The sequence below is a fragment of the Meleagris gallopavo genome, chromosome 20, assembly GCF_000146605.3.
Source record: "Meleagris gallopavo isolate NT-WF06-2002-E0010 breed Aviagen turkey brand Nicholas breeding stock chromosome 20, Turkey_5.1, whole genome shotgun sequence".
Classification (NCBI taxonomy): domain Eukaryota; kingdom Metazoa; phylum Chordata; class Aves; order Galliformes; family Phasianidae; genus Meleagris; species Meleagris gallopavo.
In genome coordinates, this window is record NC_015030.2 from 9,009,527 (window position 1) to 9,033,986 (window position 24,460).

Below are 24,460 nucleotides of genomic sequence, written 5' to 3' on the forward strand. Positions count from 1 at the left end.
ATATGCGGCCCGTGCGGCAGCGCCCGCTGAAGGTGACGTTCAACGCGGACGTGCATGCCGGGCTGCAGTGGAACTTCCGGCCCCAGCAGAGCGAGATCTATGTGAGTTGCGCCGGGTTTACCCTGCCCGGGGCCGTCCCGGCTCGGGCTCCCAGCCCTGCCTGCAGGACGCGCAGCTGCTGCAGCCTCGGGGTTTGGCTGGCTCAGCTCACCGCTCGGTCTGGGCGCTGATAGGGATTGCCGCGCTGTGCCCTCGTAGAGCCCCGCACTCACAGCTCCGTGTGCAACCGCCCTGCTCGGGAAAACTGGGTGAGATGCAGGGTGCACGCGTACACCGTCACAGCTGCTCTTAATTCACGGTGGGGGGGGCTGTCCAAAAGCAAAACATTGGCAAAGGCACAGAGAAAGTGACAGCTAACCCCTGAAGGGCACGGAGGGGAGGGCTGCAGTGTGCCCTGTGGTTCTCCTGCAGGTGGTACCTGGGGAGACGGTGCTGGCGTTCTATAAAGCAAAAAATCCTACAGACAAACCGATAATTGGGATCTCTACCTACAACGTAGTGCCCTTTGAAGCGGGACAGTACTTCAATAAAATACAAGTAAGTGAGCACAGATATGAATCGTTATTTGTTAATTCAATTCTAATTTCAATCCTGGGTATCATTCTAAATATGCCAACATGTTAAGAAAATCCCTCAATTCCTCATTTTTAGCCTCACCCTCCTCATAAAAAGCGGTTTTAAGAGGTTCCCAGTTCCCTGGCATTTGGCACAACTGTTGTCCTCTTGCTTGCACAGTTGATCCTTCCCCAGGCTACAGGGATGTACAGGGAATGAGAGTTAAAAGATGAAGTGTTCCCAAACTTTTGCAGAGAAAGTTCACAGTTTTGTCTCATTTTTTTTTCCTTTCCCATGCAGTGTTTTTGTTTTGAAGAACAGTGGCTGAATCCTCAAGAGGAAGTGGATATGCCTGTCTTCTTCTACATCGACCCAGAGTTTGCAGAGGACCCCAAAATGGCTAAAGTCGATTCGATCACCCTCTCTTACACCTTTTTTGAAGCAAAGGAAGGACAGCACTTACCGCTCCCTGGCTATCAGTAATGGGCAATCTCTACCCCTGCCTTCAGCTCCCTGACTGCTACTTATGAAACCATTTTTCTACAAAAAGAAAAGCTGAAGGAGCACTGCGAGACATGATAGAATTATTAAACTACTGTGGGCACATGCTGGTGTTGTGGAAGCATGTGTTTCTTATTTAAGCTTGTACAGTTGGAATGTTACCTCTTAGGAGTAGTATTTCATCAGAAGACAGAAGGGATCTCTTTGTGGAGTAGAAAGTTGTCTCAAAGCCATCCTTGTATCAGATGATACATGCTCAATGAATTCCATGAGGCAAATTTTTAAATCTAAGTGTAAATTGAGATATTTAATTTTAGAGGAACAAATTATTTTATTAAATCCTAACATTGCATTGCTGGCTCTGAAAAATAATTAACTTACCTTTATTCAGTGAGAGGTTTTTACTTCTCATTAGCAATCTAATCAGTTCATGGACTCTCAAAACTTGACTTTATTGCTTCATAGCCTTCCCATAGCACAGAAAGATGGGATGAGTTGAAGATGATGCTCCTCCTTGAATTATTACTGAATCAGTAGTTCATTTGGTAAGAGCAGACTGCTCTAGAATTGTTGTTTGAGTGAGGAATTTAAGCATAAGCATTTCAAATCTGTGGACTGGTTGTAGAAGCATCTGACTTGGAAGGGAAGTAATCTTATTCTTGTGTTTATAAATTTTCTGTATAGCTTCCATGTAGGAAACTCATTTAAAATATCAGCACTGTTACAGATTCCTCTTTCAGTCCTGGGAGAGCTGTACACTGGGCACCTCTATACAGAGAGAAGTTAGACTTGGATCAGAAAAGTTCTGAAGGGAAAGACAGAACACAGCAACTGCTCTGAATCACAGGCTGAAGTACCAGCAGAGATTGGTACTCAAAAACCGAAGGGATGTCTACCACATTCAGAGGTTAAGTCTGACAAAGTCTGCCCAGACATGATCCAATTGATCAGAGTACATCTGAGTACTCACTGCTTACCACCAGAACACGTAACCCTGTATTTATCTAACTTTTTGTCATTATCTGGGGGGGAGAAGGGATAATAACACTTCATCATAACCCTGCAAATAAGGGCTGAGTCGCAGAGCAAGTTGAAGTGATGTAGTCATTTTCAGACAAATTAATCTCAGTTGAATATCTGATCTACTAGGCCAGTTTTTTCTACTCCTTTCAGTGGACAATATCCCAAAAGGTAAGACTGATGTTGGTTTCTGAAGACTAAAAAGGTACTGAGTATATCATAAGTTGCCTCGTCTCGGTTGTGTTTGCATACAATAATGGTAAGAATGGTGCCCTTTGAAAATATGCAGGTGCTACCTTCAAAATGCATTTTTGTACTGAATACCTCATGTTTAAAAGGATTCTGGATGACATTATGTCATGCTTTCACTGTATTTATTAAAGTTTAAAACTATCATTAGTACTGTCATCTCTCTAATACGCTTTATCCAGCAGAATGTGGATCCCACACAAGTGAAATGTATCTGTATGAATAGACCAGCAAGCTTTATAATAAATCTATAATTCCAGTCGTGCTTCAGAAAAATAAAGTTCAAGACAAATCTTAGAATCCAGGCTAGGGAAAAACAGTAAAATCTTACCTTAGTTGTCTTTACTCCACTGTCATTTAGAAGAATGAGCTGATGCTGGAAGTCCTCTCTACCTTCCTTTGTTCTGGCCACATGTTTTAGAAGAAAATATCCTCTTGAAAATGATAGTTCCACGAAGGCTGTCTTTCCCTGAGCTTGAAAGCCCAAGTCTGCAGATACTGAGCACATCCCAACAATGAAACAAGCTCTGTAACCTCAGTGATGAGCCAGTTCCCTTCACAGTCTTTATCTATCTGTAATCATTTTCCTTCCTTAAGTACTGACAAGTTCAGTTAGCAATCATTTCATTATGGGTTACCCTTGAAATCGGCTATTTAAACCTGTTATGATTTGGAATGCTAGGGTCTTCATATAACTAAGCTGTAGGAAAAGTCATACATCTCAGATCTTATTTTCAACTGTCTTCTCAAGCTGCTTTCCAGATCACTGCAAATAACACAAGAAAAATAACAGCAGAGGCTTACCTTTTCACCTTACAAGCCCCCCCACCTTCCAACAGATTCTACTGGTTCTACACCCAGCTGCAAACTTGAGAAACAGATACTTGCAACCCCATGGATCCACTCAGCTTCTTCCAGTACTGTCTGCATTTAGAACATGCACGTCAGCTACAGAAACTCAAAAGTAATGGGGCTTAACTATTCAGTAAGCATTCGTTTTTATTTGGAATTCTATGCTACAAAAATTCCTTAAGGCTTAAGTGTTTGTGTCACTTAAACAGATAACAGTGAACACTTAAAATGTAGTACTTAAAGATGAATTTAGCTCATCAGCTATGAACATGAACCACGTTCTCAAATTTTTTTATCAATTACAAATTCAGAGAACTAGATCTGTAAAGTGCAGATTTTACATTCAGCATTAAAATAGAGAAGGCACTTAAACTATTAAGAGATAAAAACAGCTTTAAATTACTTGATTAAAATAAGTGGCTAACTAGTGCTCATTTGCATTGTAGATGGATATTTTTCCTTCACCAGAACAAGAAGCTTTGCAGAGCAGGAACATCAGAAAAAAATAGTGATCCCCTTCCACTACTTACTAATAACCACAACATGGCAACACACAGCTTTTTTCTGCTCTGTTAATCACAGATGACAGCACCGGATGTCCCTGCTCAGCTTCTTACCAAGACAAAAATCCTATTAATTTGTGGGGTTATACAAAGAAAACAAAATCTGTATTCAGAATATAACTGTAACAAAGTGATAACTGTGTATCTTTTATATCTATCAGGAGGCTCAATTTTAGATAAGTCCTACATTTCAAAAAAAAATAATATATATATATATATATTTATAGGGAGAGAATTTCACAGACATCAACATGGCCAAAACAGAAATAGGATTATATAGTATGAAAGAACAGATTAAAGGTGGAAGAAAAGCTTTCTTCTATAGTTGTGAGAGTGCTTTTAATTTACTTGGTTTTGATGTCACGTGCTACTTCATACCACAGGTGACTTCGGAAATTATTTTTTGAAGGCCACAATACTTAAAAAAATAGCAATCATGTAAGTCACATGGAATAATACACAGTTGAACATTTAAGATGAATTCTCAAGGTGTGGATCCAAGTACTTGTCCGCTTCCCATTGCTCTTTGTTCACATGTTACACGAAGCAGTGCCCAGGAGCAGCACCAGAATAACTTTTATATTCAGATCTCCACCTTCAGCATTCTGTGTGCTTTTCAGCTTCTGGCTTCAGCAAAGCAGCATCAATTTCTTCATAAATTGCTCTGACAGAAGAAGAACAAGGCAACTCCTATGTCACAGTTCAGTTTTATTTAGACAAAATGTACCAATAAGTCTTGCCTGGGAGTTCATGTTGTTTATCTAATAGAATATAAGCTGCAGGATGCTCAGCTTTTCACATTAGCAAGGAACCCATCCTGAGATGTTTGTGATTGTATGCTGAGATATCTCTGGAAATGGTCAGTTTTGATTCAGTAAACATGACTGCGAAATGCAAATGGCCTCCATGCCATGAGACATGTAATTATTACACTAGTTTAATAAATAAAAGATTTGTTCAGATTTTTCTACCTCACAGTTTGATGGTTCCTTGAAAGTAAGTTTTGTGCAGATGACCCAAATTTTCTCAATTTACTGTTAAAAGGAGGGTTCTGCCATGTGGTTAGTTTATACTAGTTTTCTGCCTACTTGGCTCTCTGGAGAGGCCCGGCTTGTATCGGTTGCTTATATTTTAAATTCAGAATTTTCTTGAGGTTCAGCAAAACATTAAAATAAAGTTGTTATCAACAGGAATTACTTCACAGAATCATGTGATATTCAACAGGATACTTCACAGAAGGGACCTTCAGTGATAATCTGGTCCAACCCTCTGCCATGGGTAGTGACAACTTTCACTAGATCAGCAGCTCAAAGCCCAGTCCAACCTGATTTCAAACTCTTCCCATGGTTGGGCAACTTGTTGCAGTGTCTCAGTGTAAAAAACTTCTTCCTTATGTCCAGCCCAAATCTATTCTCTTTCTGCTTAAAGCCATTATCCCTCATCCTGTGACTAGAGGCCCTGGTAAAAACTCATCCACCCTCTTTACGAGATCCTTTATGTACTAGAAGGCCACAATATAGGGTCCCCAAAGCCTCTTCTCCAGGTTAAGCCGTCCCAACCCTCAGCCCCCCTAAGAGTGGTGTTCCAGCCCTCTGATCATTTTCATGGCCCTCTACATGTGCATTACTTTGCTCCAGAACTACCCGTGTTGAAACATCCACTGGCTTCCTCCACTACGGCCCAACTGTGTTGTATTCACCTTTTCCTATCACTTAATTGGATTTTATTGGATAGTTTTTGACATAGCACTACTTCACCATTTTTGCAGATGCTGATTACTGAGCACACTACAGAAGTCTATTCCTTAATCAGTTAAGCAAGGAGTAATAAAAAAAATAAAGCTCCAATCCAATTGGTCACTTAACTCTACCTGAACAGTATGGTCTGTTTCCTCACTCAGAAGAAAGCCATCTCAGAAGCCCTTTTGCCTTTGGCACCTAAGAGAACTGTAAATTACTTTAAAAGCTACTTACTCTGTAGGAGCCAAAGGATCAAATTCCATTATCTCGTAGTAATGAGGTGACTGCAACTTGTTCTTCGATGCAGCTGAAGGGTAAATACAGACATAAATCCAGATTTAAACATAACTAATAGCACGTTTTATGAATGTTACTTTTTTATTTCTTTCTAAAACAAGCATATTATCTAGTATCTAGTTGCTTTAAATACTAAAATGGGCAGAGAAACCATGAACTATATGAGTTTTTGTCAGTGTTTGATGCTGCTCTAGTCTTTAACAGGCTTTATATAAAGCATTTAAGTGCTAACAAGAAAATAAATCTTCATAAAAGTTAAGTGGTCTGCAGTAATGTTACCTGCTGGTGACAATCCATTTGATGATGAAGTATGTCCAACCTGCAGATTTACTGGATTCAGAGGCACTGGGCTTAAAAGAGTTGCCAGCTGAAGGAATCAAGCAAAACAATGCATAGATCAATGAGAAACTGCTGACTTCAGACTCTCGGACTAAAAGAGGTAAATTCTAAAGGTAGGCCAACATTTATAATTCTAATTAATCTCCCTTCCCCACACAATTAAGTTGGCCACAAAGCACAGAGCATTCCCTGATGACTGTGACACAGAACTGGTCTCTGTATCCCACCTGGACAGCAGTCAGGGTAAATCTTTTTGCCACTTGAAGAACAATAATTCAGAAGAGGAGTGCTACTCACGTTGCTATACGTATGTCCAGCTGGGGTGCTTACACTATTGTTTTGTGCTTCAGTTGCAAATCTAGAAGAGTAATACATTGAAAGTAACTGAGAAGCTATTACAGCTAAATATTCTGATCACTGCATTATTCTTATCTGCTGTGCTGTCTTTACCTTAAGTCACAACTGAGAGCAGCATGAGCAAGTGTTCCATTTACATAATAGGTGGAAAACTGCAAGGATTCCTTTTTCTATTTTAAACTGTTCTTCTTGATCTGTACAATTCATCTGTTTCTCCCTTTAAACTACAGCACAGGCAAGACTCAAGCAGAAAGTCAATATATATCTCAAGTATCTTGAGATAAGTTCATGGTTATGACTAGAAGGTGCTTCAGGGTTGGTACATATTTTAAGCATGTTAAGCAATGTCTAGCACACCGAGTTCTCACTTTTCTACTGGACTAATCTGTAGAAGTATTAAATTACTTATTTTTTTTTTCCAGAGCTTTCCATAAAAAAATCCTTGTCAGTTACAGCAGACTCATAGTTCTGATTATCTGCTATCATTTCTTGACAGATTACTCACGGGAACTGCTGAACTTTTGCAGCAGCTGCTAAATCTAGCTGAGGGTAAATGGATGGATGGAGCCTTTTTGTATCTTCAGGGTGTGCAGATATGGAATCTGAAATTCAAAGTGATATTTAATGATCATTTAAGCATTATTAAGCAAATGTTCCTTACTTGTACTATAACCAATGAAGTTTTGCTTGGAAGGCATATAAAGAATACAGAACCAACTGTGTTTATTGTGATAAAGACAAAATTATAACTGAAGTTAGGAGATTTAGTCACTCCTTGCACTATGACAGAAGTCTGAAGTCCGAGAAGGTAAAGTGCCCTTCTCAAAGTGAACTGCTGTTGACATCAAATGCCTCCTTGAAAAAACACAGGAAATCAAGAATAAAAGAATATTTCAATTTCTTTCTTCCAACCTACAGAACAAGCAGCTATCACACTGTTTCATAAAGAATGTTCTTTTGTTTACATTGAAATGCAAGACTGAGATCATTGCTCTCCCTCTAAAAAAATTAGAAGGAGCCTTATGCCATCTTGTATTTATGTATTTTTTTAACATGCACACCCAAATTATGACGTTTTTTCAGCTTATGGGATTACCTTTCTTTCAAGGAACTACTTGACCCATCCACTAAGCTCATGTTGGTTTGTTTTAGGAAATCAGACTGCCAGGGAAACATGCATTCACCACTTACTAGGACTTGGAAACTGAGATGCTGCAGGGTCAGTCCCCAGCACTGCAGCCACAGGAGATGGAGAATCTGTAGAGAAGTCAAGGAGATCACTGGAGGGAGCAGATGGCTGTTTCCTGTACAGCTTAACATTCAAAAAGAAAGAAAGCTATTAAGAACAGAGTAGGAAAAAAGGAACACGTAGTTTTAAATAAGCTGTCATTTTTACAGAACATAAGTGTTTGAAATCAGATTTGTCACTAAGTCACTAACCAAATGCTCCTGTAAGTGTCAGTGATATCAGATTTAATGGAGTGGGTGGGAGCGTGGAAGTGCTAGCTAATGGACCAGAGAAGATTTCCAGATAACACACACTGCAGCAAAGCGACTCAGTTCCAAAGCGTAACTGTGAGTTTGCTCAGACACTGATCTTCACCACTCACACATTTCTTACTGGGGCTATTTTGATTTGATAAGTACTTAGGGAATGGGTGTTCTTTCAGTTTTGATTTTGGCAGGAAAAGTTCAAAATCACAGCGTTTCCCAGAGCACAGGAGAAAGGTTTGCCTTGTTTCTCTGTGAAAGCGTGAGAATTAAAAATGTAGCCAAAGTTTTTAATCAAAATCACATACTGAATCATATATGGTTTTGGCCACACCAGATTGAGAGAAAAAAAATCCATTTTAAACATGGAAATTCCTGGATAAAATACAAATGCACATCGTGCACCATTCAAACCATCCTTTAATCCTTCAGTGCCTCTATCGAGCGAAATCATCTGCCTACATAACCAGACTGCAGCACCAGCAGATTTTCCAAAGGAAACAACATTGTCTTCTACCTTTCTTTAATAACAATCAGCTGTATTTCAGCTTTCACAAAGCAGTCACTTTCCTATTGAGCCCTGGATGACTGTGCAATTATGGCTTACGAGAAGCTGAAATGTGCAAAACTACTTTGGGCAATATAATTAACAACCATAATTATCAATCAATAATGGACAGCCAGATTTGCTACAATCCATAATTCAGACTCAGAAAAGGCTTTGACTGCAGAAGAAAAAAAAACACCTCAGTAATAGTGAGTTCTGATTGTGTAACAACATTTTAGTCTGTAAATGTTTACAGAGAATAAAAGCAACATTACAGTTTCTCATTTCATGTATGGCAAATAATTGTGCTTAGCTATAAAGATAATAAAATTCAAGTAAATCTCATTTTCCTTGATCAAGCTTCCATCTGACATTGTTTTTTGCTTAAGTTAAATCTGCATGAAATTCTGCAAGTGCAACTTCTGAAAACTGGTAAGAGCAGCATCATCTGCTGAGACAGCAGGCTGCACCTCTCAATTTGAGAAAAAAACCATTGCAATACATTATTACAAAACATTACAAAGCATACAATAAAAAGGCAGTTTTCACAATGAAGAGAAAATGGGATGTTTGCAGTCCTGCAGCTCACAATTCATCCATCACTACTCACCTCTTCACGTTCACGCTGTATTCTCTGGTTCTCCAAAAATCGAACTCTGTTTCGAGAGAACCTGTTGGAATGGCAAAGCTCAACGTTCGTTCTGACATTGCTGTTGTGCTGCATAACAATCTGGCAGTTATAAGCAAAGCAGCCTTCTTTATTTCAGGCTTTTAATGGAGGAAAAAAAAATAAGCTTTGAAAAGAAATCCCTGCAAAATATGTTTATGTAGTGATAGCCAAAATGGTGCTACAGTGGGACAGGAGGAGTTGGATGAACTCAGCACCTTAAGGCCAATCTGTAACAGAAGGAAAGGTCTGAACTGGCACGGATATGAGCCTGGCACACACTGCACTTGGTTTGCAGGCCCACCATGCTGATGAGGCCCATAAGGATGACATAAATGCAAGGAGGAGCAGGAGGACAAAACCTTTCCAACAGCAGAACAAGCATTTGTCCGAAATACATTGAGACCAGAAGAGCTGCCAGGGCCACTAGAGGGAGTCGTCATTACGTACACGAGGCCAGCCTGCCTCACAACGGTGAGTGAGTGCTCCCCATTTAATTTAGACTCTACATGAATAATCAGAAACAGAGAATGCAGCATGACTTGTCTTCAAACAATGCACAGCGTATGCAACAGATGCAGCTGGTTAAAATAAGTTTGTCTTTTACACATCTCATTGTTCAGAGGGAGTTCCAAAGAACAAACCTTCTGCAACAAGCATTAATCAAATAAATCTTAATAGTTAATCAGCTCCCATGTGCAAAGGCACCTGCGCTCAGGAAGACTTGTTACAGTAAGCCATAACATCACAGTGCTAAGAGGCACAGCCTTCTGCCCATTTCACAACGGCCTATTAATTGCTCCTTCAATCACCTGGTGAGTCCTCCACAAGGAATTTTTTAAATATGCCCACAAGCTGCTATTCACAACTCACGAGGTTCGTGGCATTGCCAGAACTCATCAGCCTTAATAAACATATAAGCCCACCTCTGACTAAAGTGGATTTAGGAGGGTATAAACTACTGAACACGGAAGGCTCGCTCCCATTAAACAAGAATATTCTCCACAAGTATATTTGCTATGGTATTTTGGAAGAAAATAGTGGAATTCTGAGTTTATGTTTCATTTCATTTTTGCCAGCACCCCATCAAGCTGCTGCCGCCATAACAGGCAAACACACGAGATGTCAACACGAGCACTGCAGCACTTCCATGTGTGAAGAAACATTTCCTGCTGTAAGGCAGGTAGAACAGCTTGTTTCGATTCAGTTGAGAAAAGCAAGTGACTCTCTTCAGCACGCAATAAAGCAGAACGCTATTCCATGGCCAATTTCTGCACTTAAAGCTGTCAAAGTTGTTCAGAAAGGACAGTGAATATTCCTTCCTGGAAGTGTATATCCATAAATGTAGTGACCATCACCAGAGCCAAAAGATTTGTAGCAGACTGATGGCAAATCCACTGTGCTTGACGAGAAAGGAAATTCCAAAATGATTTTTGTGTGCCTCCATCTCACTTCCTGCCTATGCTGTTAACTTGTTTTACCACATTCTGATGGTTTTGTAACTGCCATTATTGACTGCTTCTGATATGCCCAGGGGAAGGCAAACAGATTATCTGCTCCTGTTGTTATCACACCTCTTTCTGGATGTATAGAAAAATCTGTCTCCTTGGGAAGATTCAGCACTAGTCCCACAGACTGACTGTACCCACCAGGTGTGCTTATCCAGTCAGGACATCAAACACTTACCTTTCATGTCCCAGGAGAACATTATTCAGATCTTCATTTACTTGTATTAACTCTATTATCACATCTTCATTCTCCACTGCTACCAACAGCTCCATGATCCGTTCCTGCATCATCCGACACGTCTTGTACAGCTTCTACCCAAAGAAGGGGAAGGAAAAAAAATGTGAAGTCACAACCGTGTTCTCCTAATTTCAGTTTTGGAGAAGAATGATAAGACAGTTGAGCACAGGAGACTCGCAGGTCACGTCCCTTCATTTATACAAACCACACACATACCAAGCATTGCAAATGGTGTGATTTTCATGTCTTTGATCTCTGCAAGGCCAGGCTGACAACTCCTATCATCAAACCAGCACTCCTACCCCTACCAGCCCCTACCCATGACCTACCTTAGTTTCTGAGGATATAGCTGTCTCTAAAGTCTAAATTACAAATTGCAAAATAATGAAGACCCCTCTGGGTGATGCAGAGTAAATTTGATTTGAGCCTGATTGAAGCTGATTAAACTCAGTAGGATACTTCACATGAATGTAATGAATGTGATCCAGGTTCAACATCTGCTAGAAGGAAAGACAATGGTAGTCTAAAGGATAAAGTGCTCTGTGACATCACCGTGTAGCTCTAAGTCCTCCTCTCAGTGGGGAAGTCTGGATGCACTTTCTCATGCATTGGCACAAACCTAGCATTATCATCCGGTGTGATATTTATGAGATCTTTCTCAGCAGAATGTTGCATTATTGCCAGCTGAAATGGTGGTTAGTTTATTTACATTTCTCTCCCCTGCAGATTTTGCCTGTTCAAAGAAACATATTCTTTAGCATCAGAAGCTTCATCTCAGCCAAGATTCTTTTTCCCACAGTGTATTTTTGCAAATGCTGGCTGGCTGTGCTTAAGGGGAAAAAAAAGAAAAAGGAAAAAAGAAAAAAGGGAGGGCAAAATACTGTTTGCACACTGCTATTCAGAAAGGGCTCTGGTATTATTTTCAGAGCGTTCTCGTTTTTCTCAAGAAACATAAGCTTTGTGTAATTCTTTAATTTATTATGTAAAAAGAAATGTTCCACCCCTCTGCCAAATCTGCATACACATTACTTTATTGCTCACTACTGTATCTTCACAGCCCAGGATAGAGCACAAAAATGTATGCAGCTCAATGAATACAATTAGATTTTAAACCTCTTCAGCTCCACATCTTATAACCTTGTCCACACCTCAAAAATATGTTTTTCTTATGAATCCATTTTACAGGCAGACAATTTTCTTTGTAAAACTGAATAAATCACGAAGCAGTAAATCGTGATGCTCATTTTGAGGATGAATTTCTAAGTTTTATTCTGACTCACCATGAAGTTCAGCGTTTTGAAAACTGGAATCTACAGCAATGCACTCCAGCTCATATAAAGTCATCAGTGATCCCAATGAACTTGTGCCAATGCTCACCACCTGGCAATCTGGGCCTTAATTCCTGCACATCCATCAGACATATTTGTACTGGGCAGTGAACAGACGTTTGCGGCTCCTTCAGCTTATAATGGGCTTTTGGTATTCTTCAAAAACTGTTACTGGTAAGCACAATATTTCAAGAGATTTGCTATCCTTAGTCTAGTCTAGAACAGGGTGGGGAAAGGCTGGAAGCAGTCATTTACCAATCTGCAGAACCAAAAATACGCTGCACTGATGAAGTTTACCCCCTTAAAGGTTTTTACTCAGAGACACTGGATAATCAGAAGGGCTGATACTCATCTCTCCCACTCACTCAAAGCCTAAACAAAGAGCTCTTGTAACAAAGGACTTTGTTCTCCAACAACAAAAGCCTGACACAAGAAATCCAGGCAAAGCCACAAGCAAACATGCATGTTAAACATGGTTAAAGAATTAGGCTGGCCATGCCTAATGTTCTGTACCACTCAGCGCACGGAGGAAAGGAACAACAATGAAATTAACATAGAAGGAATGAGTTTTTAGTCACTCCCCCACAAATGGGAACTCCACACCCTGTCCTCAAACTTTTGCCAACAATTTTATTACTGGGAGTGTCAATAAGAATCCACTGGTTTACTGTGGACAGCCTAGTATGTGCGCCTGCATGCAGAAGGGCTGCTCTGTAGGAGCCAGGAAATGAAAAGCACCTTTCCTGTTTCACAGCTGAAATATCCCTGGTTCACTGGCCCTCCCTCCTTGGACCTGCGGCTCTACAGATCTCTGCCAGGGACAGCAGTGGAGGTGCCAGGAATTTCCTGGGGAGCAGAAACCCAGAGATTGATTCTGTCTCCTACCTGCTTCCCACCCACCAGCAGCGCTGCCTGTCATTAAAGGTGAGGCACAGTGGTCAACTGGTACCATCTTCCTAAATCTCAGCCTTCAGCTGAGAACCAAGCATAAAAGGATGCGACAGAACAGTGTAAAAGTTCCCTGCAAAGGAAGAATTCTCCACACCAAAGTCTTGCAAAAATTATATCAGTTCTTCGGTGCGTTCATGTTGACACATTACCAAAAATGTTTCCTTGTCACAGAATTTTCTTTAGAAAAAGAAGGATACGACAAACTTCTTTATTTCTACTAGAAAACACGAAACATCAAGATGTCCATTTAACATAAATCACTCTGTTGAAATGCTCAAGCAATGCTACATTTTAAATTTCTAAAACAGAAAAAGTATGAGCAAGTAGATCGCATGCATCTTCATATCAAATCTAAGCTTGACTACTGCAAGACACTACTTCAGGCTACACTTCAAGAGCACGTGGCTTCATCTATTGCACAGCAAGCTCCCAGGCTTTGAGGTCATGTACACAAACCCAATGCTTCATTTTCTTCACGGTCCTTCAGTTTGCCTTCAAGGTATCGGCAATAATAAAGAGAGCTCTGAAAACTGCAGGAGGATATGAGATATTGTGTCATCTCCTGTTTTCCCAGCAGGCAACTGCGCTCACCTGGAATGTTTCTCAGGGCTGTTTGACAGAACATGCTTAACAGAGAATGCTCCATTATGAAATTCCTTTGCCCTTGGAAGTCCCTACAGCTTAAATTTACACTGCAAGCTGCATTGTCCTTTCATGACTACCTAGATGTCGGGGAAGGTAAAGGAGACTAGAGAAACTGAGCAAAATCAGAGGTAGAAACTTGGTGTTGGTTTGATTTTGCAATCTAAATTCAGATGTTACAAGAAAGGATACAACAGATCCTAAAATCAGCTTTGTTCAAATGAATAACCCCATCAATGTATTACCCCGTACCTGTAAAAGATTCATATCATCCGGATTTTCAGAGCCAGGAACATTTTCTTTTAATATTGATGACATGACTCTCACATTCATTTTCGCCATATCCAGCTCACTGTACAGTTTCCCAATCTGTTCAGTTCAATAGGACAGAATGTTGTGCAGGTGAACAGAGAGAGCAAAGTAATTCTTACCTCTAATACGTACTTTCTTCTCCATTAGGCATAATATGGGTCTAATTAGCATTATTTTACTCCAATAACATTCTATGGAAATTAGCTCAGTTTTTATACACCCAATCACACTAAGACCTAAGCCCCAAAACACTGTTGGTTTCCCATACGTGTAGTGCCTCTCTAAATACTGAGAAGACTTATTAGCTAACTACTGGCCAAGTGGGATCAGAAGCAAACTGTCCCTTCGTTTCTGCTTTTAAGTACAATTTCTTCACACGAGTCTTATCCAAAAGTAAGTTTGGCTTCCTCACTTATCTCTGAAGTATCTTTTATCAACATCCATAACATCCTCATAAGAGATCAGCAGAAATTCTTAGTTCAAGTGAACGATTCCACTCCCTGGCTGGGTACAGCCTGGCTTTTACCCAAGTGATTTCTGCCTGCTTTGCTTTGGGAAATCACCATACAAAACATCTTTATGTGAACAAATCTAAAACCATGAATAAAGAACTATGCTACTTGAGATGACGGTTCCATCTATGACCTGCAATGCTGAAATTGCACATTACTAGCATGTTTCAGGTGCAATGTCCCTCCCCTCCAAACCTGTGGTACTGTACCTGTTCAGGTGTCAACAGCAACGTTGGGCCAGTGGGAAGAGGCATCAAAGAACGTTTTGGGGGATTAGCAGAAGATGGTGATGACTTTGCAGAAGATGGGGATTGCTAAAAGATAAAAAAGCAGAGCTTGCGTTTAACAAAAGAATTGAAACTGACTTCCAGATGAGAGTGCTACCATCATCTGTCAGACCAGAGAACCAGACATTAGCTTTCAAATAACCAACGTTGAGCAAGCTCTATTTGTAAGAATAAGAGTAATAGCTAGTTTGTAGCAGGTTGGAATTTGAGAATGTTTTTCAATGAGTTTGCTTAGTAAATTCCACTACAGACAAAACAGGAATGGCTGAGAACAAGCTGTCTGTCCTTGACCTCTGAAGCCGCCTGACAGTGAGTCCAACCTGAAGTGCTACCACAGTCCTACAGCTATGGCTGGTTTAGAATGCATTCACACATGGAAAGAGGGACAAGTCTGGGGGGTTTCACTTCTGTTACAACTGAACTGACTGCAGCAGAAGACAACCCTGCACAAGACTGCATACATCACATCCTTAATCTCACAGAGACTGAGCTATAGATTGTATCCAGGTCCGCTGCAGCTAAGATTGACAGGTTTGCAACAGAATTTAATGGACTGAAATATGTGGCAGACAGAATTGTCTCTTACTGCAACTGGTAAGGAAAAAATTGTTGTCCAGCAAAAGCACTTTCTTTCAACTGTTCACAATACAGCTTGTTCAAACAGCCTTAAATACTCGAGTTTTTGCACTCTTTGCTATTCAGTCGTTAAATCAAACTCAGTATAACGATATCCTTCCTGTCTACACTGATTACAGTCATCTAACTCTGTAATTGTAAGGTTGCACCCAAAGGTGAACGGCTTTCACATATCCCAAGCCTTGTGAAAACTTTTCTAACAGAAAATAAATTCTGGAAATAACTGCTGCAAAGCATGGATAGCATGTATTGTATTTTCAGCCAATGTCCCATGCTCAAGCCATATTTATATTTAATGTATCCCAGATGCTACACAATGATATTTAGCATATATATGCTTAAACAAAAAGGTAGAAATTAGCTACAGGGTCAAACATTACTGAATATAAATTACACAAACAGCTATCGAGAAATACAGGCAACAGACCTCTCTTGCAGATTTGTACCTCTCTCAGAGTAAAATTAAAAACAGACAATGTTCCAGGGAGATGTTACTGCAGCTTTCTAAATAATCCAAAGAAATTATTTACTGTGAGTGTGGCGAGGCAGGAACCAGCCTGCCTAGAAAGGCAGTGAATGTCTCCTCCCTGGAAGTGTTCAAACTCAGTCTGGATGAGATCTTGAGCAACCTGATCTGGTGGGAGGTGTCCCTACCCACGGCAAGGGGATGGAATTGATGCTTAAGGTCCCTTTCCAACCCACACCATTCTATAATTCTTTGAATGCTCGAATTCTGAATGGTATGTTTCCTGGCAAATCTTACTCATTTTAGTTAAAGCTTTCAAAAGCTGACAAGCTTCAAGCGTTCAGCCCTCATTCATTTTGAGGCAAACAGGTTGCCCAAATTTTTTAAATGCTCTGGAAGTCTCAAGAGACAGAAACTTCCTTTTTGAGAATATATCCACTATTCTGTGGTTTGAAATAAAAGACACTATTATGTAGGACAGGTTTCTTTGTTGTTATCTTCGCTGCTATAATTGAAACTGATTTCTGCTCACATGCTTAAGTAGATTGGTCATACTCTGCCCTGGAGCATTTAGAAAACAAAACAAAAACATACACACCTTCTGTGTCTACAGAGCTCATACAATTAACACATCCTGCTTCTGATTTACAGTGGATTAATGAGGCATCCCTGCATATCCCCACCTTAGGCCTTCCTTTGCTGGTATCAGAAGATGGAAACTCCACTCCTTTCTTCAGCAGTTCCAGATAAACCTCTTTTACTTCGGTCACATCCACCATTCCTTGGAACCCTCGGGCCCATACCTGGTTTTGAAATAACAGTAACAGTCACAGAAATAGACAGTCAGTCGGGGCAGACAAACTCTTCGAAAACATACAATCCTAAAGGCATTTTCTCCATGTGAACAGCACATTTTCTGCCTCTATCTGCTCCAGCTAGCGCCAGTTTAAAACACGAGGAACACTGAGAAACTCTCAAGTTCCCTCTTACTCTGCTTATAACCACAGAGGGGAGCAAATACACAGACTGGGAGGGCAATATAAAAGGCAGAGGCTGACACTTTTCCAGGACTCTTTCTAGTTTTCTCTTCTTGTCTTCCACTCTGTGCTACTCCTGCATGAAGCAGAAGAATAAAGCCCACGTAAAAGGTTTCCATGAGTACACTGCAGGAGAGAAATGAGACACACATAAAGCAGAGAGACAAACAGCCAGTGTTTACTCTGGGCTCACCATGATGAAGGTCAGGATTTTCTCCTGCAATTCGATGGGCAGGTTGTATCTGGGATTCAGCAGTTTCACCAGCTTGTCCTTGCAGAAGTCCTTCTTCACAGCTAAAGACTGGAACCTTGGACCACAGTTCTGCATACACATGTCTAGCAGCTGCAACCACAAGAAGCTTCTGTTACACAGATGTAAAGAAAAGTAAGCCTCTGCTGCTTTAATTTATTCCAAAGTGTTGCAAGGAAAGAGTACTAGTGGATCTGAACAGATTATTGCCAGCAGTCTCACGGTGTTGTCTGAGGAGGTTACTGTAGGGAAACAAAAGTTCAGTGTGTGCACTTCTATTGCTATGCACGTACTAAATGAAATGGGTTACCCGGAATTAAACTATTTTTGACAGCGAAGCACAGCCAAGCTTGTTTCCTTGTCACAGCAGTTACTGAACATGTCACACCTTAACGGTGTGAAATCTGTCCGTAGCCTGAAAAAAAAAAAAATGACTTGCACAGATTCACTAAAACAATTAATTTAATGCCTAGCAAACAGGTCCCCTGGTCTGACAGATTCTGAAGAGCTCTGCACAAGAAGAAAACAAGCTTACTAAGTGCCTCTCTTCTAATCTGTCCTCTAATGTGAGAAACTAATGAAAAAATAGAAAAGAACAAATGCAACAACACAGAGTACAATTTCTCCACGTGTTTTAAAGGTCACACTGATTTGAAACAGAGCAGGTGAATTGTTCCAGTTGTCAGATTCATCTCCACTACAGCTGTCTACTTTCCACAACTGCCTGGAACGCTCAGAATGGGATCTCTGCAAGCAGCACATCTGCCCTATCAAACACAGCATATGTCATCATGACATTACACCTCTCCTTCATGTACCTGGAGATGGCTGGCTGCAATTGCCTTTTTGCAGAAGAGATATCAAAGGCTATCAGTACATCCTAACCACCTGGAATCAGGCCAGCACAGGTTTTGTTAGGGAGCTGGGGCTGATCACAATCAGAACTCATCTTGCCTGGCACAAAACTGGAGATCAACCAAGGTACGATGATGCTCCACACAAAGAAAGAACACTCACTTGCACTTTTCACTCTTCAATTTCGTCTTTACTTTTCTCTCTTGATGTAAGAGTGAGGACGGAAAGGTGAAAGCAAAGGGCAGAATTCACAAAAGTTTGCAGAATTCTATGGTTTTAGAGTCATAAAACTCACCCAAAATCATGCAACAGGCAGAACCCAGTCACAAAAGGATACAACAAATTTAAGGCTGCTACTGTAACCATGATCAAAGTAGGTAAGTACACTCTCCTACCCAGGGCAGACCGCATTTGGCTACGTCGGAGTCATTTTAGAAACTAGTTTTCCAGCCCCAGGACCTGGGGATTTTTCTCCCAGCACTATCAGGAACTTAAGGGAGAAGTGGCCTAAGACCAGAAGAAAATGCACTGCTGAAACAAAGAGAGAAGAACAAAGAGACACTGGCAAACTGCTGCGCACAAAACAAAGATAATTACCAAAAATCTTGGCTCGAATCATTATTTTTCATGAGCACATGAAACGCATGCTAATAAGCCAACTCATCTGCCTGTACAGTACTTCAAAGATGGCTGGTGTAAAACATTCCCAACCCAGAACATGGAAATTTGGTATGCTATTCTCTATCATTAATTTTTTGTATACAGGACTGAGTGTTTACCCTCTGAAAGTACTAAAGCCAATGGACAAGACCCTCCATTCAATTAGGCCAGTTCAGCCCACCTTCTTCTCATGAAACCAAGCTGGTGCAAAAAAACCCCAGAATTTGACTTTATTTTTAACCAGACAATTCATGAACAAGGCACTTTTGTACTAATATTACCTTTACTTAGAATGTCAACTATATTCCTTATCAACAGTGACCTTGCTCAGAATTCTGTAGGACTAACTGCTCATCTCAGGCAGCCACATATGAGGTCCATAAAGCCAGAGTGAATGCATTAAGCTTGCAACAGGTACCCTCAAACTTAATGTGAATGCAAGAAAACACAGACAAACAGTCTGCATTCTAATATTTCTAACTGAGAAAGAACAAGTCATCAATCCTTGCCCAGGCTTATAATCTACTAAACTCATACTGATGTCCTACCAAATGGTTACTGAAGGCCAAGACGCTAAAAGAAACTGGTACAGGCTGCTTCTCAGCTGCCATTCACTACTCACAGTGTAGCAGCCATATACAGACTTTACCAAGATCTTTCATTCCTAAGTGCAGGTGCGTGTGTTAACACAGGTGCACGGAAGGACACATTTAATAAATTACTTCCCTATATGCTGTTCAATTCCTAAGGCCTCACAAGATTCAGAACTGGGGCACTGCAGTAAACACTTAAAAAAAAAAACCCAAAATAAACAACAAGGGACATCTATAGAGACACTGAACAGGTGTCTCAGCATTCACTACGTAAACACATTTTACACAACCAAAGCTTATTAATAAGGAGCCAGATAACACACGCAGACTCTACTGGATTCCTGCCTGAAAGTTCTAATCCTCGTCCTGTGATTGTGCAATCAGCACTGCCAAGCCTGATCTCTTGGCTTTATCAAGGAGAGCACAAAGCAGCTTCAAGGACTGGCATGCACACACCTGGATCCATGTGACTTGACAAGCACCAGGTAACTTCCCTAGATCAGAGTACAAGCAGCTAGGCCACAGCCAACACATTACACAGCTGGCACTCACCCTTCCTCCTGCAAGCAAATAAACACATGTTTAAGGTAGAGGAGGAAGACAACACTACTGAGATTTAACACGTCTCCATGACAGTACTGGGGCTGCACCACCATGCAGTGGTGTCACTTCAGACACAGACTTGCACGTTTCAGTCTGTGTGCATTCCCTGGGAAGGATCTGCTTAAGAAGTTGTTTTATTTAGAAGACAATTCCAGAATTTCAAGGTTGAATAAACAAATGTGGATCAAAGTACATTCCAAAGGAAAAGTGGTTTCAAGACTTTGCTGCCTTCTTAGAATCACAGAATAGCCTGGCTTGAACAGGATCTCAAAGATCACCTAGTTTCAACTCTCCTGCCATGGGCAGGGTCATCAACCACCAGACCAGGCTGCCCAGAACCACATCCAGATAGAGCTAAGAGAAACACAGGCTGGAGAGAATTAGATGTAGAGTCCCAAAAGCAGGAAGACAGCATCTACTGCAAGAAAGGCAGGCAATAAGGTATAGCTTGTCAAAAAAAAGAGCTCTTGTTTTTGTAGAAATCTGGGAGAAATCAAGGAATTTTTAAAAGGTAATGGTTGAGGGTGGGGCCTCTGCTGGTTTGTTTATTAGGAAGTGAAAATTACTTGCTTTCCATTTGCAATGACTTATTGATCCAATCCAAGTATTTCAAAACGTAAAACAGGAACAACGTCATTACTGCAATCAAGAACATAAAATGGAATGGCCCATAGGAGCAGCTTGGGATCAAAGGAGTTAAAAGTCATCCATGGTCAGCAGTGAAGTCATCAAAGGGAAGGTTTCAGACACTGAACTGATAGCAGTGAGGGCAGAAAAGGGGAGAAAGGGAGCCTGGAACAGAGGAAGAAGTAAGGACAGAAAGTCTTAGATAGGAACAAAGGTAGGAAGAGACTAAATGTGAATGGAGAAGGAGACTGAAACTGCAAAGAGGCTGTGAGAAAGTGATGAACCTGAAGTACCACTGAAACCTGGTATGCATTCCACCTGCAAGCAAACAGAATAAGCTTCCAAGTAAACATGATAAAGCTCTTCCTTGGACACAGCTGAAATAAGAGCTCCTTGGGTACATGTGCAGGGTAAACATCCTGATAAGGACTCCTAAATGTAAGTACCGGGCCCTGCAAACTCCAGCTGACTGCATCAGAGGGCTGGAGTGCACAAGGACTGCAGAAGAAAGCAAGAATCTGATATAAGGGATTGCAGTTACAGTGGAAACCAAGTGTTTCTGTTATGCAAACACATGGAACACACAAAAAGGTGACTCATGAGACAGTGGAGGAGGAAACTGAGAAAGCAGTGCGGAAGTGGAATGAGCTGAAGGTATACAATGGTATGTTCAGTACATTTATCTGCCTCTCAAACTTGTCAAGTGACACTTAGGCAACTGCTAACTGACCTACAATTCAACACTATCAATCACCTATCTTCCTTAATCACCTCTCATATATACTGATATAGATAATGATTTTGCACAACAAATAGCAAACCTGTGATTAACAGTTCTCAGAGTGCAATGCAGACAAACCTCTCTACACCCTTAAAAAAGTAAATTGTCAAATGCAGCTCTGCAGCAGCTTATAACACAAACTGCTTCTTCCTGCAGCTGCACTGCTGTCAGCCAAGAGAAACTCAGGTGGGGACCTTTGGATTTACGACAGCATCAGGAACTTCTTACTACTGCTCGTCTTTCCAGCACAGTGGAGAACGGAGAGCATCAGCATGCTCCTGTAAATCTTAAACCGACTGAAATCGTAACTCCTCCCCAAAATCTGGGAGAGCTCAAAAGCAGTGTCACATTCTGAAGGCCAGGTAATCTCCAGTGAGGACACTCCCTGTCACCCCAACCTTTAGTCACAACATCTGAATCCTGCAAGGCTTATCCTCTGCCTTTCTGCATCACTTAATTCACCACTGTTAACCCTTCATTCAGATCTTGTTTATTTACAAAACAGCTAACACACATTTTAGAACGCAACCTCAAGCACTCAGTCTAACCAAGGTCACCACGAGGTGAGTAAGAGAAGGGCCAGACATAGCTTTTATGCCATGTCCTCAGACAGGTGGGGTGCTCACAGAGCAACAGTTGCTGGAGTAAAGAAGAACCAAACTGCTTTTATCAGCCGCAGGCTTCAAGAAAATACAAAGCAGCAATGCATTTAGGAGGAACGAACACCAGTGGACCATCAGATCTACAGTGGTAGAGCTATTCACACAAGCAACAAAGACAGAAAACGCCCCGGAGAGTCATATCAGTGCCAATTTGCACGTCACCTTAGCATTTGAAATGTTTTCTGTCTTAGTGTCCAATTAACATAACTAGAGCTGTACTTACAGACAGGGTGAGCCTGATCTCCTTATGGTTACAGTTTTTTGAAAGCTTTTTCTTTAACGCTTTGACTGCATCCTTAGGCCTGTGACAAGACATCAAATAGAAAAGGTTACCAGAGAAACTGTTTTTCCAGTTCATAACTACATCCCAAATCCCAAAATACCGGCCTGAGATTGGGGCCATCCCTGTATTTACATCCACTTACAAACAGAGTCAGTCTTGGTAAAATTTCTTCAGCAATGAGCGAGATAAACAAAGCAGCCAATCAGGAGCATTACTCCTGAGATTTGTGCAGAGAAATGAAGTTATTCTTTGCAGGGCCTCCTTCCAAACTGTATTATTTGACTGTCGCACAGTGGATTTACTCATCTAATGTGGACAACATCCGTTGCTATGAAAGGGAATAGGAAATGCCAAATGTACCAAGACTTGACTTGCACCTATTTTTAAATATGATGTGATCAAAAGATACTCTCCTGGGAGTGCTGCAAGAAGTAGGGGTGTCCTGGCTAACCCCCAATCTTTTAATTGCTGGATGCTTTTAACTAATCTGAGTAATTATCATGTACAGACAGACAACCCATTCCACCCAAGAGAGTGGCACTTCCACTACAGTCTTTCTCATTTCTATATATACACCCCATATCTGTTAACTATCTATGTAGGAGGAAAAGGGTGGAAGACGGTATCAAAGTTTATCACAGGTGGAAAACAATTCTGACTGATTAATATGGGCTATGTATAGTGTACCCAGAAATTACAGCTATTAGGGCCAGCTCAGTGCTCATCATCGACAAAAACAAGATGTCCTCAAGTCTCTTTAGGATCTCTGTGGAATCTAAGATGGAACCATATGCATAAACTGAACGTGTCAATTAAAGAAATCTTTGCTGAAAACATTACCAAGTCGATTAACTTAAATGGGTATTTACCATTGCCACTTTTTTCCCCCCCCCAGTTTGTACCTTATGGGAAAAAAAAAAAAGCAAAAAAAGCAGCAACTTCCGTATTTTTGCTTCGATCCTATGGCCACCCCCAGTTAGACCAGCAGAACACAGAGTCAGTGATGGATGGGAGGGGAGAGGAAAACCTTCCCCTGCAGAGAGCGACGCTGCTACCCCACTGCTGCTTCTGTCTGAAGCATCTGGAAATGCCCTGCTCAGGAGTTGGGTATTACATTAAAATAACAATTTGCCTAATTAGATACAGCAGTTCCTCTGTTCCTAATATCCTGTTACAGACTGGGACTAGCAGCAGTTGCCTAGGAGGAAGCTTTAAGGAGCTGCTCTGTAAGCATAAGCTGTACACAAGAGGAAGTAGTTCATTAAAAAAAAGCTCTGTTGCATAGAAACTTCATATAAAACCACCACAGATGGTCCGAACGTGCTGTAGCTCATAGCAGGGACCAGGAAGGAGTTACTGCTGAGCCCCCGAGCTCTCAGTCACAGGTGAGAGATGGCATCTGGGAAAAATGGAAGGAGGGAAAACTTGCTATAAAAGAAGATACTGATACCTTTTTCTCCTGAATAAAGCTCTCCAGCAGCGCTACAACGTGCCACTGCCTGCGAGTGCTGGACACGTGTGTGCCAGCAACGTGTGTGCCAGCGGGTCCCACACGGAGCTCAGCTCGCCCTGCCCACACCGCTAAACGCTGCTGCTGGGGCCGGGCGGCCGCGGGTTCCATCAGAAGCTGTGCTGTAACACCTGAGCGGCCAGAGGACTTCTCCTAGCCGGGGCTCTGCAGGGCACGGAGCCGTTCTGCCCACGAGCAGCACGGACTGTATGAAAGGAGCACGGAACCCGCGCTGCCACCTCTCGCCAACAGCTCTGAGCCGCAGCCCCGGCAGACGGGCAGAACAACTCCCGAGGAGCCGGGCTGACCTTTGGCTGCCGGTACACACGTGTGTACACACACACACACACACACTTCTCACCCCTCTTCCGTGGCGTTGATCACGTCGCAGATGTGCATGAATTGCCCCCACTCCTCCGTCTGCAGCGATCCGAACGTCGCCCGGTCTGTAAGGCCAGGGGCACAGCGGTCACCGGCGGCAC

General features: G+C 41.5%; 2 protein-coding genes across 3 annotated transcripts; one reads left to right on the forward strand and one right to left on the reverse strand.

The window, feature by feature from the left end:
- The first annotated feature begins 2 nt into the window (after positions 1-2).
- On the forward strand, positions 3-2,535 carry LOC104913817 (cytochrome c oxidase assembly protein COX11, mitochondrial). The gene is made up of 3 exons (XM_010721586.3): positions 3-101; positions 472-597; positions 916-2,535. Exons 1-3 carry the CDS (start codon positions 3-5, stop codon positions 1,096-1,098), a joined length of 408 nt encoding a protein of 135 aa, XP_010719888.1. The 3' UTR covers positions 1,099-2,535.
- Positions 2,536-4,030: 1,495 nt separating this feature from the next.
- TOM1L1 (target of myb1 like 1 membrane trafficking protein) lies at positions 4,031-24,445 on the reverse strand. 2 transcript variants are annotated; one of them, XM_010721587.3, is made up of 14 exons: positions 24,340-24,445; positions 22,409-22,487; positions 17,348-17,497; positions 16,801-16,920; positions 14,938-15,042; positions 14,157-14,273; positions 10,924-11,057; positions 9,181-9,241; positions 7,724-7,844; positions 7,038-7,134; positions 6,473-6,533; positions 6,116-6,203; positions 5,774-5,846; positions 4,031-4,464 (listed from the first exon to the last, which is right to left on the reverse strand). In XM_010721587.3, the coding sequence occupies exons 1-14, from the start codon at positions 24,375-24,377 to the stop codon at positions 4,398-4,400; spliced, it is 1,311 nt and encodes a 436-aa protein (XP_010719889.1). In that variant the 5' UTR covers positions 24,378-24,445; the 3' UTR covers positions 4,031-4,397. The 2 variants fall into 2 exon arrangements, with proteins under 2 accessions (XP_010719889.1, XP_019477324.1); XM_019621779.2 differs by lacking the exons at positions 22,409-22,487; positions 24,340-24,445 and adding an exon at positions 17,715-17,807.
- Positions 24,446-24,460: the final 15 nt, after the last annotated feature.